The sequence below is a fragment of the Notolabrus celidotus genome, chromosome 3, assembly GCF_009762535.1.
Source record: "Notolabrus celidotus isolate fNotCel1 chromosome 3, fNotCel1.pri, whole genome shotgun sequence".
Classification (NCBI taxonomy): Eukaryota; Metazoa; Chordata; class Actinopteri; order Labriformes; family Labridae; genus Notolabrus; species Notolabrus celidotus.
The window spans coordinates 13126402-13140704 of NC_048274.1; the positions used below are offsets into that span (position 1 = coordinate 13126402).

Below are 14303 nucleotides of genomic sequence, written 5' to 3' on the forward strand. Positions count from 1 at the left end.
ACTCAGACTCAGACTCAGACTCAGACTCAGACTGGCAAATAATCCTCCTGTGTGTCTGTTTCAGCCTGTGCCAGGTCTGTAATCCTGCTTTTGCCATTTTCATCAGGCTGGGTAATTTAGGGGCTGACTTCACCATCTGACTACACATTACTCAAGCCTAAATGTATAATCAAGGCATAATTTATAATCAACATTCACTTTGGAGCCCTTTTGAGGGAGCGGAGCATGCAACAACAAACAGAGGTATATAAAAAGCTGACAGAGGACAAAAAGTGAAGATAAAGAAATGGAAAAAGAGGAAGAGGTCACCTCAGAGACGTGTTCATCCACCTCCTTGAGGCGCTGCAGGACTCTTGACATGAAATTGATTGCTGACTGGCAGGAGGTAGGAGGAGGAGCAGGAGGATCAGGGGGGTCTGCGCTCTCAGGCTCAGGCGGGGGCTTTTGATCGACATGTCTGAGCTTCACTACAGAAAACTGAAGCTGGGATAGAGGATGGAGCTGAGGCTTGGGCAGGGTCTTTGGAGGTGGGCGTACTAAGTGTTGGGCTGCTTTTCTCAAACTGACTTCAAACTGAAAGGCATGATATACAGAAATAAGCTTTGGTGTCATTACAGCTGTATTTGATTCACTCACAGGTAGGAGATCATTTACAAGAGGTGTGTTTTAATGTTTTTACCCATTAACTACACAAATATTTGGCAGTGCTGCTGATCACTTCAAAGCAGAGCAGACATTTTTTGAGTTATACACTATGCCAGAACAGCGTGTAATCATCTCTCATAAGTAAACTATTGACTAAAACATATTTGTCCGCTCTGTATTTTGCTGAAGTTATGTAATCATTGCAGGGTAAAGTATTTATGAGCAAGAACTTTCTGCTTCAGGCAGGTCAGAGAAGAATTGAAGGGCCTGTCTGACATCGGAGACCTTCGAGTCAACAGCCAACAGCTACATTTACACTTCACATTATTCTTTCTTGGCACCTACATGTGCTTTTTTTTGCCTTTTTGGATATAATATTCCAAAGGCGTAGCTCATGATTACAATGCTTTGACTTCAGCAACTGCAAAGGGAATTTGTCTGCTTTTGGTCTGGACAGAGTTCTTCACAAAAACATGGAAAAATACTTAAACTGGTTACAATCATGACAAACACCCACATGTTCATTTAAAGAAAGACTAACAACTCCTCTTCAAGGGAAATTAGCATAACTTCAGTTTTACTTTAAAGTAGGTTGTGTAAAATTACATGTATAGTATGTGCTCAGTGTACACTCTGTGTGTCTTTAGCTGTCTGGTGGCTTCAGACTACCTGTGTCTCAGGAGGAGGTTTAGGTGGAACCGGGGGTCTGTATCTATTGTGCAGACTCTCAGTCAGGTCAAGAGATTGCAGCGGGAAGGACCTCTCACAGTCCGACTGAGGTTTTGCAGAAAGGTTTAAAAGATAGTTAATAAAGAGGCACAGAAATAGAAAAGGCATGAAAGATCAAATGACAGATAAACAGACAAAGAAGACTTTGTAGTTTTAGCAAAAGGTCAGACTTGCAGAGAACTGTTAGTGCTGCAGCACTTTATCAAGTGTTAAATATTTCATTGAACAATCAATTATTTCATTGAAGAACAAAAACATGAATGTTGAGTTAAATATTACTCATCCCCGACCCAACCCATTCAAAAATTAACAAAAATGTAATCCCAACAAAATCCCATTCAACATGCAAATAAAAAGTGCATGTAGGGGGCGTGGTCTCAATAGCCCTGCAGTAAGCAGTTTGCTATGTGCATGTGATTGAGGAATAGCATAGATATTCAACTGTACTTGCATGAAATCTGGTTGTTTTAGTCAGGATTATGCTAAAATATATTTTCCCCAACTTTATTTAAGTTCCCTATTAAGAGCCAACCGTCAATTTAGTAAATTCCTGGTTTATTCCCCTTTATTCCCATAAATTCCTCTGAAATGGAGAGTTACCAAGTTTGAAAATTACTGTAATTTTGCAACTCTAATCTGTATACAAAGAGATTAATGGATATACTGAACATGTTGTTGTGTTTTATTACCTGTGTTCTCCTGATGGTAGTGGGAGAGCTCTCAAACTTTGCCAGCAACTGAGTAGCCATTGAGCGCACTTTATTTTCCTTGGGCTCTGGGCTCTCTCGCACTGCGGATCCATTACTCGACAGATTGGTGGCCTAATGATGGAAAGACAACTGAGATGAGGAGGACTTTTTTTTTTTACATAGTGTTGGTTTTTACATTCCAAATAACCAGATTTATAACAAACCTCCTCCAAACAACTGTTAAATTTCCTCCTCCTTTTGTAGATGGCATCTGTACCGTCTGACTTCTTTTCATCCTGAAATAACAGCACAAGCAAAAAGCATTGTATTTCAAAGTGGAAAGGGGCATTTCGAGCAAATGGATTATTTCAATGTGGAGTTACCTTTGGTACCCTTTTCCTCGGCAGTGCAAGATTGAGCACATTATTATTACTTCTGACTTCTCTCGATGGATAATCTTCATTGTTTTCATCCACTCCTCTGGAACCTGCAGCAAAACACGCGACTGACTTTGAGTTTACAGTGCAGAGTCATAACCGCAGCGCCTTTACATTACAGAAAAGTGTTTTAGTGGTGTGGAAAAATGTGCAGAGGTGCACTAAAACAAAACATTTCTTTGTCACTCAGCTGCGTGTCAGAGGGATGTTAAATGAGGGTTGAGGCTGAAGAAAAAAAAAGTAGGTATGTCACTGAGTATTTTAAAGCTCTTCAGTAGAGACAGGCAGCTGTCTTCATGTTGTTAAGAATCTCTTTGACTTTTGTAGTCAACAGGTTCAGATTCTTGTTCCCACCATGTCGCTATACAAGACGGCATAACACACACTCTGTCACAGGAAACTGAATGTAAGTCAACACCTGCACTTTCACTGGAATTTATATATTTATATGTAAAGAATACAGTTATGTCAAGAAAGGTACATTAGAGTTCACTCCAGTAGAGTTGAAGTGAGTGGAGTACAAAACACTTTAACTGAATCGAGAAAAGTAGAGTCAAGAGGAGTATAAAGTACAGTAGGATAGAGTAGAGCTGATAAAAGTAAAGCATAATACAGTAGAGTAGAGATGAGTATAGTACAGAGAATGACTGTACAGTAGAGAGGAATAAAGAACAGTGTAGTGCAGTAAAGTAAGTTGGATTGGAGTACAGTACAGTAAAGCAGAGTACAGTACAGAGGAGTAGAAGTAGATTAAGGTAGGGCAGTAAGGTGAGGTACCTGAGGCAGGTAGAGGTGTGCCACGGAAGAGTTCATAGAACTTGGACAGGTAGGTGGTCATCCTGGTTTTGTCCAGCTCCTCATCAGTGTTCAGCTCCTTCGATCGGATCCCAAACTCCCGCTCCCCGATGTCAAAAGCCAGCTGGAGGTTAGCAGCATGGTTTTCTTCATTCAGTGAGTCAAAGTCTCTGATGGAATAAAGATCAGAACTTTAATAAGAGGAAGGTAGTAGAGTAAAAGGATTTAGGATACATATGCCATGGCAGGCAGATGGAAAAAATATATGATAACTGTGTTATGTATGGGGATTTCATTGCATATTATTTCATCATTTTTCGCCTTCTGATTTTTTTTTTTTTAGATATTTTTGTTTTTAACATTTATTTATTTTATTTTTTTGCTTTTTATCGATAGGACAGCTGAAGAGAGACAGCATACTTGTTACAAACATGTTATTTGTTTATTTGTTGTGTTTTTGTGACTGTACTTGTCTTATTGTTTGTTGATTCTGTGAACAGACCCTTATGGCATTTGAATTTCCCCCACAGGGGATCAATAAGACGTGCTGCAAATTGTCAACCTGGAGTCGAGCCGGCGACCTCTGCGATGAGGTCTTTAGCCTCTGTATGTGGGGCGCTTCGACCACTAGGCCACCAGCCCACGCTTCTGATTGTTTTTAAACTGAATGTTTTGAGTATGAAATACAACTGGGATGCCCTGAATAATGAAAGTGGATTTAACACTACATTTTTAAAAGGATTATCTCAGAGACTTTCATGTGTGCATGGATGTGTCATGTGACTGACAGGTGACTGAGAGTAGAGTGAATGAAAACATATGTGTCTGCCTTTCACAGCCTGAGGGACGCACCATCCCATAATATTTGATTTTAGGTGAAGGTTTTATGTGCATACCACATCATGTGAGGACATTGAGATATGCTGTATGGATGACACCATCGTTCATTAATGCGTATAAAATATGTAATATATATAATATGTAATGAATATATCTAATAATAATAATAATAATACATTTTATTTAAAGGCACCTTTCTCGGCACTCAAGGACACCGCACAGATATATATATATATATATATATATATATATATATATATATATACAGTACATACACAAATTTACATTAAAGGAAACAAACTCAAAGTCAAAATGAAAACAATATAAACTAACAAAGTGGTAAGAAAAAATAGAAACAATAACAAAATGACTGCAATTGGAGTCAGACGGAGTAGGCAGTTTTGAACAGATATGTTTTGAGTTCTGATTTGAAATGGGGGAAAGAATCTGTGTTTCTGAGTTGAGGTGGCAATGAGTTCCAGAGACGGGGAGCAGAGTGGCTGATTGCTCAGCTCCCCATAGTGGTGAGACAGGCGGAGGGGACAGACAGGTGTATGGAGGAAGAGGATCTAACGGAGCGGGAGGGAGTGGGAACATGGAGGAGGTCGGACAGATATTGGGGGGCGAGGTTGTGGATGGTCTTGAATGTTAACAGGAGGACTTTGAACTGAATACGGAACTGAACAGGGAGCCAGTGGAGCTGTTGGAGGACAGGAGTGATGTGGTGGATGGTGGGGGTTTGGGTAATGATACGGGCAGCTGAATTCTTGACCAGTTGGAGTTTATGGAGGGATTTGTGAGGGAGGCCGAAGATGAGAGAGTTGCAGTAGTCCAGACGGGAAGTGACAAGGCTGTGGACAAGGATGGCGGCAGTGTGGGGGGTGAGGGAGGGGCGGAGACGATTGATGTTACGAAGGTGAAAATAGGCAGTCCGTGTGATGTTATTGGTGTGTGATTGAAAGGTGTGTGTGTGATAATGTGCTGTCAAGGATGACACCCAGACTCTTAACCTGGGGGGAGGGTGAGATGGAGGAGTTATCAATGGTGAGGGAGAAGCTGTTGGATTTGGATAGAGTGGATTTGGTGCCAATGAGGAGAACCTCAGTTTTATTACTGTTTAATGTAAGGAAATTTAGGGTGAACCAGGTTTTTATTTCAGAGATGCAATCAGTGAGGGAGGTGGGCGGGAGAGTGGACGAGGGGTTAGTGGTGAGGTAGAGCTGGGTGCCATCAGCGTAACATTACAGTATATGTAATGTATATAATATGTAATGAATATATATGTAATGAATATAACATGTAATGTATGTGTATGAATTTTATGTGCTTTGGCAACAACATGTCTTTGTTCATGCCAATAAAGCAAATTGAATTGAATTGAAAACATCAAACATGATTTCAGCAGGATGACACAGAAAGTGCATCAATTTTCAAACTTGTGTAAGAACTTTTTTTTTTTTTAGTACAAGAGAAAATGACAGAGATTTATCTGTACTGAGTAAAAATAAACAGCTGTGACGTGCCTCCCTAAACTGTGCAGACGCCATCAGGAATTATGCGCAGAAAAGGGCAGTAACCTAGCAGCCACACACACAAACTTTGGTGTTATTCTGGAAGTACAGAGGCCCACTATTTCTTCCTTCCTTTCTTTCTCTCTCCTCAATGAACCTGCTCCCCTCTCTGCAGTCTGCTCTGCTGACAGGCATGCATATGGAGGAGGGAAAGGGGAAAAATGCCAGTGGTTCCTGGAAACTTACGAGAGCACACAAAATTATAGTGGCATGTGGCGAGGTATGAAGGCAATAATTACGGGCTGAGAGGATATAATTAGATTTGTAAATGTACTAATCTACAGTTGCATTGACTGATTATATGCAGCGTAAGGCTGTCCAACCCGTAAAAGTGGAAATAAGGCATAGTTTCTGTTTTTAGGATTTTGCCATGTAAGTGGGTAAAAGAGCAAACCAAGTATCACAAGCCTTTTTTCTGCACCACTCCAGATCAGCAGCAAGAAAGAGCCAGTACTTAAAGTTCAATTCGACTCAATAAAAAATACTCTTAAATAATCTATATTAATACAGGTACTGAAACAAACAACCTCTTTTCATTTGAGATGATAAACTGCAAAAAAATGTGTGAAATGCACACCACTGCACTCTTTAAACTAATGTTTGGAGAAGATACTACAAACCAGCTTTACAAGGAATGACAGCCAGGTATGAAATCTTCAAATCTATCATCACTCATAAAAGATCAAATATTTTACAGGTTGTGAGGAGGAGATTAAAGAGTTTCTCACATGCCAAGTATTTTTAACACGCCCATAAGAGCAAATCCCTCACTCGCTGTTACAGGCGAGAGTGCAGAGTTCATAGATGGAAAAAAACATAGTATACATTCAGTTCTGTAAAGATGTATAAGGTTAATAATCTGATGGCTGTGGGATAGAGCAATACAAAAAGGTGTTTGTTACGTACATCAGCTGCGGTTTGAAACTGTGGATCAAAGCACAGAGAGCAATGCCGCTCCTCCAAGATGATGTCAAGTCTGTGATGTTCACATTCTTGTAGCCGTCGGTCTGTTTCTGGCACCAAGTGAGAAGCCTTCCAGGTCTGATCTCAGACTCTGTGAAAGAAATGTGGATAATTTTATTTTCTAATAATACAATGTTGAAGAAAGTTAAGGCTGCTGAAGAAGATATTACGTCACAGCAAGTATAGATCAACACATGACGTGTCAGTAAACAGAGTCATGACAGATAAGGGAGCAGGAGCTGAGGTATGTACACATCGTTGTTGTCTTTGTCCAGACATGTACGTTCTTGATGCCTTAGGTAAATGACTCGAGTTACTCAAACATACAGCTCAGTGTAACATGTAGAGCTTTTGCTTTTCATTTCAGTTCCAGTGTGTGTGTCTAATCTGTTTCATAACTCTGCAGCATTGTGATTACATAATTCTAAAAAAGAGAAGGTATGTTTACGTTCTGCCTCATGTAAATCTATCGAGATACACGCATCATTATTTCAGGATGATTCAAATAAATGTACTCTAGTGTATTAATACAGGTTTCTTTTGAACAAGTTTATCAAGCTGTGTTCAACTTGTGGACGGAGATATGAGTGTTTGACTATTCCTTCAACAAAACCAAGAGTTCTTGCGTTTAAACATCCTCCTACTCTAAATAAAGATTTGTTCTGGTTCCTTCCTGCTTCTATAAGTCAGAAAAGGAAGATAAGAGAACAAATGTTGTTTACGAGGATCAATATGAAGTAACTAAGTCAGATAACGACCCTTCATACTAAATAAGAGTCAGTAACAGGCATACTTAGTCCTCACCGCCGCCTTCTTGACTTTATGGTGTGACTTCACACATGTAAAAATGACACTCAGGAATCTGCTGGTTCCTGTTAATGTTACCTCGTCTGCTGATGTTGACAGGACGACGTATGGTAGCAGCTCGCTCCAAAGAGCAGGAACTCAGCTCTCCTCTGATGTACAAGTGACGCACCTAAAACAGGGAGAGATTAAACCCAAAGGATGATGTTTATTTTTTAAAACAGAGCCTATGATAAGACTGTAAAAGTGTGTGATGTTGTTCTCCCTCTCACCTGGTGTGGCCTGACACAAGAGCAGTTGAGGTTGGGGTATCGAGTCCCAGGGTCTATGGTGTACTGTTCAAAGTTTTTGGCAATGTTTTCAGGTGTTGTTTGTGGAAGCAGCCTGTAAATACTCTCCCTGCAGAAACACGACAAGTACAAAGAGCAGAATGAATGCCGTTATTCACTCCACATTACTTTAACAAGGAAGTACTGAAAACACACAATGCTTCATGGTACTAAATGAAATATTTGTCGAATATAATTTGCATGTGTGTGCGTGTGTGTTTGTACCTCTCAGCTAGCACCTCCAGAACAGTCCGTCCCTGAGCCCAGCTCTTTACCATCCAGGCTGTGTCGAAAGCAGCCAGGAAGCCTCTAGCACAGCCCGTCCCCATGGGCCAGAAGGGCTGCACATGAACACATAACAAACACACCAATATAGCTTTGTAACAGTGCACATATGCAGACAATGAAATCATCACATCACATTTAATAGACTAGAGTTTAAAAACAAACGTACACATCATATGAAAAACAGTTCCTATGCTGACGTAATTTTGTTTGACATACTTTAGTTTTACTTTCTGTCTCATAACCAGTCAGGCGAATCAAAACAAAGACGTACAGTCTGTAATAAGCACACAGTGAGGCAATCATAAGAAGTCCAGAGGAAGGGGTGTAACAGGTTTTTACATAGTGGAAATATCAATAAGGGGGTGTATCATGTCGTAAAGTCATTGGACAGGTTAGGTTCGGCATTTAGTGAGCTTGGATTGTTTAAGTGTTATCATAAAATGGAATAGGTTTGGAAAATAAATAAAAGAGAAAAATAATAACAATAATAATAATAATAAATAGATAATTAAATTATTCATAAACTTTAAGTGATTCAACTCTAAAATTTGTAGAAATAAAAAGCATCACGTAGCGGGCTAAAATGCCCACAAAAATTCCATAATAACATTATAATGTAATGTAATATAATGTTATGTAATGTAATGTAATGTAGTATAGTATAGTATAGTATAGTATAGTATAATGTAATGTAATGTAATATAGTATAGAATAATATAGAATAATATAGTATAGTATAATGTAATGTAATATAGTATAGTATAATGTAATGTAATATAGTATAGTATAATGTAATGTAATATAGTATAGAATAATATAGAATAATATAGTATAGTATAATGTAATGTAATATAGTATAGTATAATGTAATGTAATATAGTATAGTATAGTATAGAATAATATAGTATAGTATAGTATAGTATAGTATAGTATAGTACAGTATAGTGTAGTATAGTATAGTATAGTGTAGTGTAGTATAATATAGTATAGTATAGTATAGTATAGTATAGTATAGTATAGTATAGTGCAGTATAATATAATAATATAATATAGTATAATATAATATAATATAATATAGTATAATATAGTTTAATATGTTATAATATAATATAGTATAATATAATATAATATAATATAATATAATATAATATAATATAATATAATATAATATAATATAATATAATATAATATAATATTAAAGACTGCCTGTGTACATCATTATGTCCCTGGAGTTAACTGGCCGTGTGCTTAACCAAAAAATATGATTGATGACTGCTTGCATCATCATCATCATCATCATCATCATCATCAAGTTTGATTTTGCATACAGAGAGGTGGAGGAGGAGCAGCTCACAGCTCAATGGAGCAGGAACATCAACAACTCACGCTAGAGTTACAAAGAAACTCACTCCCTTCTCCCAAAGTCTTTATCCAGCAGCATCAGGCTAACCAGAGTAATATGAAAATCTAAGCCATGACTGCCAGATTGTTTTCCATTGAGCCAGACTTCTTCAAACCCTGCTACTTCCCTACATATCCTTCCTGCCCTTCCTTACCTCCAGCAGACTGTCACCAACCAGCGAGACCAGTAGCTGGTGTCCAAACCTCTCCCTGACCAGAGCAGCGTTCTCAGATGCGTGCATGCTGGTGAAGTCGAACATGGCCACATCTGGCTGCCCGCAGTGATTCATGGCAAAATCCAGTGTGGGAAGTTGGTAGTTGGTGCCAAAGTCAGCAGCCTCTCGAGCGTAGCACAGCAGAGCTTCCTGGTTGACGTTTTCACTGCATAGCAGCATCTGGGTGTCTGCGTAATCCTGTGAGAGAGAAACAAAGACAAAAACAATGAAATGTAAAAATAATAGAGCTAAAGACGATTGATCTCTGGACGATGGGCTTCTGCTTGTTAAGCTTACATTAATAACGACTCCTTTGTCCAGCAGACTCTGTTTCTTTGCAGTCATGACAAAGTAATGCGTGTTGTCCCTGTAATACACAATGTTCTCCAGATCGATACCTGCAACACATGGGAGGTGTACAGTTTTACAAAAGCACCAACAGGGCATGAAGTTATTGTAGAGGACTTCAGGAGTGACCCACTCAGATGTCCAAATCTACAACACCTCAGTCAGGAGATAAACTGTGCTGCTCTCTCACCTGTCTCCTCTTTCAGGTCAAGGAAGAACTTCTGGTTGAAGATGAAGGCCACACCGCTGATCTCCTCTACTTTGGCCTCTGCAGTGGTGTTCCTGTTGATGAAGTTGGCTGTGATGGCGATCGCCAGCTTCCCTCTGAACTCCTTCCTTTTAAAACCTGAGATACAAAAGCAGTGAGACAAGAGTGAAACAGAGATACAGAGGTGTGTATTTTCTCAAGCAAAACACTATAATGACACACGTCTGTTTTCCTTGGAAGGATTTTATGTTGCCCAAGGAACAAAAATCAAGGGTTGTAAAGAAGCACCAGATATGAAATGTAGTTGTTCAAGTTGTTTTTGCTGAGGTTGAACAATTTGCCTCAAGTTTAAAGGTGAAAAAGTTGAGAAGAACTGGTTTTATTCCTGTGTCTTTAAGGATTATCTTTTGATTAATTCTATGTAACACTGAAACAGACACATAGTTCTAAGTTGAGTCAGTTTTGAATCACAAATCACATTTTTCAAGCATTTTCTCAAATCAAATTTCCATGTCCAAAATAAAAATGTAAAACTCCAAGTATATACCTTTAAGCGTAAAAACAAGGTTCAACATTTTATTAAGCTTATTTGAAATTACCCTTATAAATAGCAACAGGCAAGAATGCACAAGATGTCTCCAATGCTTTGAGCTTTAGTTCTTTCATCGGCTGCTTACAATAAAAGTCATGTTTGAGACAGTGACTGTATTTTCTTAGGGCAAAAGTTAAGTGACTAAACTTGTGTCTCCACTCTGTTAATGTTAAATATCATGGCTGACTTTTCCCCCTCTGGAGATCTGATTTCATTCAACGCTCTCATTCTGAATCAGGCTCAAAGGCGGGCTGAGCAGAGGGAAAAATCAATTCCCCCGGGATTCTTCATTATTGAAGAATGAGCTAAGCATCTTGTTCTGACTAAATATTTCCTTTTAAGGACTAAACATCTGATGAGAATTGGTTGTTAGATGACAGCATTTTTAAGCGAGAGGCTGAAATGGCAAGAAAAACAGATGGGGAGTCCAGAGTGGATGCATCATCTGCTGCTGCGCTGAGCCCCAGCTCTGTTCTATTTCTGTACAATGTTTCAAGAATAACCTCTCCCACTGGGGGAGATCAATGGCTTCACACACATCTGAGTTTACAAAAGGTGAGTTTTATTTAGAGCTGCACAACAGAGAAAATGCAGCACAGGTTGTCAGGAGTTTGAGTGCAGAAGTCGTCCCTTGAGGCTTGTTGGACAACTCAGTAAGTAGAAAGTGTGCTGGTTTTTATCAACTGTACAAAATGACCTTTTTCTGCATGATGCTTCAGAGATCATCACAATAATGAGAGTATCAGATCCTTGCAGTAAAAACAGCTTTGAGGATTGCGATTGTAAATATGTGTCTGTAAAAAAGTCAGAAAACTGAATCAATCAATATGAGAGTGACAGCAGGCTCCAACCCAAGCGGCAACCTCCGGTCTAAAAATACGAGTCCAATGTGGAAGTGCTAAAAACTGGCTCCGGAAGTACCAGAAGTCACATGCACATGAATGGAAAAAAGACAATCTTTACAGCAGAAGTAAACATGTTTACAGCCTGGTAGAAAAGACAAGTGTAGACTGGATAGCTCATTTCTCGATCTGCTCTCACTGTGAGGGGGGTGAATTTTTTTCTAACGCGGCGATTTCAAAGATATTGAGATCACGAGTCTTCCAATGTGAGGCACAGCTGACTGCGGGAACACTGCAGCTGTTGGCGAGGAGGCTCAAAACACGCTTCTTTACGTCACACTGGCTCGACAGAAGCAATATGGCTGCCACCGACGATTGGCATCAAAACAGCTCTTCAGAAACAGATGGGTGACGCCACGGATCCTACGTTCATATTTTATACAGTCTATGCTCCAACCCTGTGTGTTCAATATCAGTGGTGGGAAAATCTACATTTGGGCATCTGTTCTGTTTATCCCTTTTGTTTTCTGTCTTCTCACCTTCCAGAGTATTCCTGCGCCCGTCAGCCCCAACCACCACGTCAAACTCAAAGTTAGCCACAGGGTGATCAGCAGGTCGGATTGCAGCTCTCCACCCGATCCCTATCAGATGGAAACAAAGGCAATTAAAGAGTAAGAGGGCATGAAACTAACATTACATAAAGCGTAAGAACATTCATTCTGTGCTGAACCTCTACACAGAACATTCAGCGCAGGGCATGTGAAAAGCCAGCTGATAAAGAATGGTATTTTTGCTCAAGGACACTTCACCAGTCAAAATATCTCTCCCACAGAGACCTCTATGCCACCTGCAGTGAACCTATTTTCTGATGTGTCAATGCAGAGAATTTTTCCATAGAGAAATAAAGAGTAACAGAAAAATAAGAAGCATTCTTTAACCCTGTTTTTGTGCTATGTTTGTGTCATTTATAAAAGGAATGCATGTGAAAGAGCAAGCAAAGGAAAAGATCCTGGCTGCACCGCAGGCTTACTTGACTATCAAATCAAATATAGTTCAAGAATTAATAAGACCTTTGTTTTTCATGCATGTGTCTTGAGGGGGTTTGTGGGTGTTGGAGGCAGCAGCACAGGAAGAGCTTGTTCATCTGTTGTGTAATATCACCATTTGGAAAATGCGTTCCATGATGTCAAGGGCATAGCTAAGTCTGTCACAGCAGAGCACAAGGGACAAGTCCACGTCTAAATTTAGGCGAGGCTCTCGTTGTTATCAGTGTATTGATATTGCAGCCGAGGAGACAACACCTGACAACAGCGCGCAAGTTATTTTTCTTCCTGAGAGTTTATAGTCCAAAGTGGGAGTAGAGGTTCAAATAGTCAGCTAGAGTGCAGAGTACGTGCTATAAAACATCAACATGCTAACTAAGACAGATTGCGGTGATATTTTAAAACTAAATGCTAAAAGATCATGAAAAGGTCAGACAGATGTAATGTCTATATGCACTCTGAGCTGAACTAAAAGACTGAATAGACACAAACTAAATCATGTTGACTCACTGGTCTTAATGTGATAAGTAGGTGCTGTGCATTGCAAGCATAAGTCTTTGCAAGATCAGTCATGTTATGAAGTTGATGCGAATACGATGACACAGCAGAACTGTGCCAATGTTTGTCTCTTGTTTATTTGTGGCTGTCAAGGAAATTAAATACAGCAGACTGAGAAGTCCCTTCACTGCGTCACCAGCATCAAACTACAGACCAAGAGAGAACAGATCCTTCAGAGAGCTGCTTAGTGTCTGTATCAAAAACTGGCAGATTCAGCCTGATGTCTTTTTTTTAGATTTGAACATTAAGTTAACCTCACCCTACCTCATATCCCACTCTTCTGTGTTGTTGCTTATATCTCTACATCTCCCCAAAGCATCCAGATAATAAAAAGCAATAATTTGGGCATGGAACAAAAGTGAACATGCATGGGTTGATACCTTCATTTTCCTGATCCTCTGGAGGTTCTAACAGCTTGTCAAACTCTACGTTGATGTGAAACTCCACGGCAACAATCAGGGCCACCTTCAGTAAGACCACCTGCAGCTGCTGAATGCCTGTTAGACACAAACACACACATTCACACATTTACTTTTAACTCTAAAACATAAGAAGTATAAAGCGTAGACTTGTAGTTGCTTGCTAACCCTCCTGTTTTGTTTGTTTCTCTGGAAGAGCAATAATGTTCCTGGGTCAATTTGACCCAGGGCATATTCAATTATCCAAAAGTGTCAGAACCCCAAAAAAATCCCAATACACATTTTTTAAAACCAATTTTAACTCCATTACTAACCGTTTAAATGAAGATTTAGTTCATTGGTGTTCTTTAATTCTCACAGATCATGGTTCAATGAGGATAACTCATTCATTAAAATTCATGTTAAACCTTTTTTAAAGTACATTGGAAAGCCCTAAAGATAAATACAATCATTTTACATGACATTGATTTTTACATTTAGATTTTTTAATTTTTACGAGGTGATGTTGATAAATTAACAAGACACCTCTTCTGTCACACGCTGCCCAGATTTTTATCCTGCATTTAGCTGGTTTGGAAGGCATATAT

At 39.3% G+C, this 14303-nt stretch overlaps 1 protein-coding gene and 1 long non-coding RNA gene across 7 annotated transcripts in view; one reads left to right on the forward strand and one right to left on the reverse strand.

Annotated features, from left to right (window-relative positions):
• mical2a (microtubule associated monooxygenase, calponin and LIM domain containing 2a) overlaps positions 1 to 14303 on the reverse strand; it is a 35180-nt gene that overhangs the window by 6150 nt on the left and 14727 nt on the right. For 3 of the 6 annotated variants that reach the window (XM_034680423.1, XM_034680424.1, XM_034680422.1), the window contains exons 4-18: positions 13678 to 13794; positions 12236 to 12337; positions 10245 to 10400; positions 10004 to 10104; positions 9647 to 9904; positions 8028 to 8143; positions 7746 to 7872; positions 7555 to 7645; positions 6613 to 6760; positions 3278 to 3465; positions 2447 to 2550; positions 2288 to 2359; positions 2064 to 2195; positions 1315 to 1419; positions 310 to 573 (exon numbers count right to left, since the gene is read on the reverse strand). In XM_034680423.1, the coding sequence (XP_034536314.1) occupies positions 310 to 573; positions 1315 to 1419; positions 2064 to 2195; positions 2288 to 2359; positions 2447 to 2550; positions 3278 to 3465; positions 6613 to 6760; positions 7555 to 7645; positions 7746 to 7872; positions 8028 to 8143; positions 9647 to 9904; positions 10004 to 10104; positions 10245 to 10400; positions 12236 to 12337; positions 13678 to 13794 (2081 nt within the window). The remainder of the gene's footprint in view (positions 1 to 309; positions 574 to 1314; positions 1420 to 2063; positions 2196 to 2287; positions 2360 to 2446; positions 2551 to 3277; positions 3466 to 6612; positions 6761 to 7554; positions 7646 to 7745; positions 7873 to 8027; positions 8144 to 9646; positions 9905 to 10003; positions 10105 to 10244; positions 10401 to 12235; positions 12338 to 13677; positions 13795 to 14303) is intronic. The other 3 variants (XM_034680425.1, XM_034680427.1, XM_034680426.1) reach the window with 2 other exon arrangements.
• Positions 10265 to 12619, forward strand: LOC117810538. The gene is made up of 2 exons (XR_004630792.1): positions 10265 to 10446; positions 12243 to 12619. It is a non-coding gene; the product is annotated as an uncharacterized LOC117810538 (long non-coding RNA).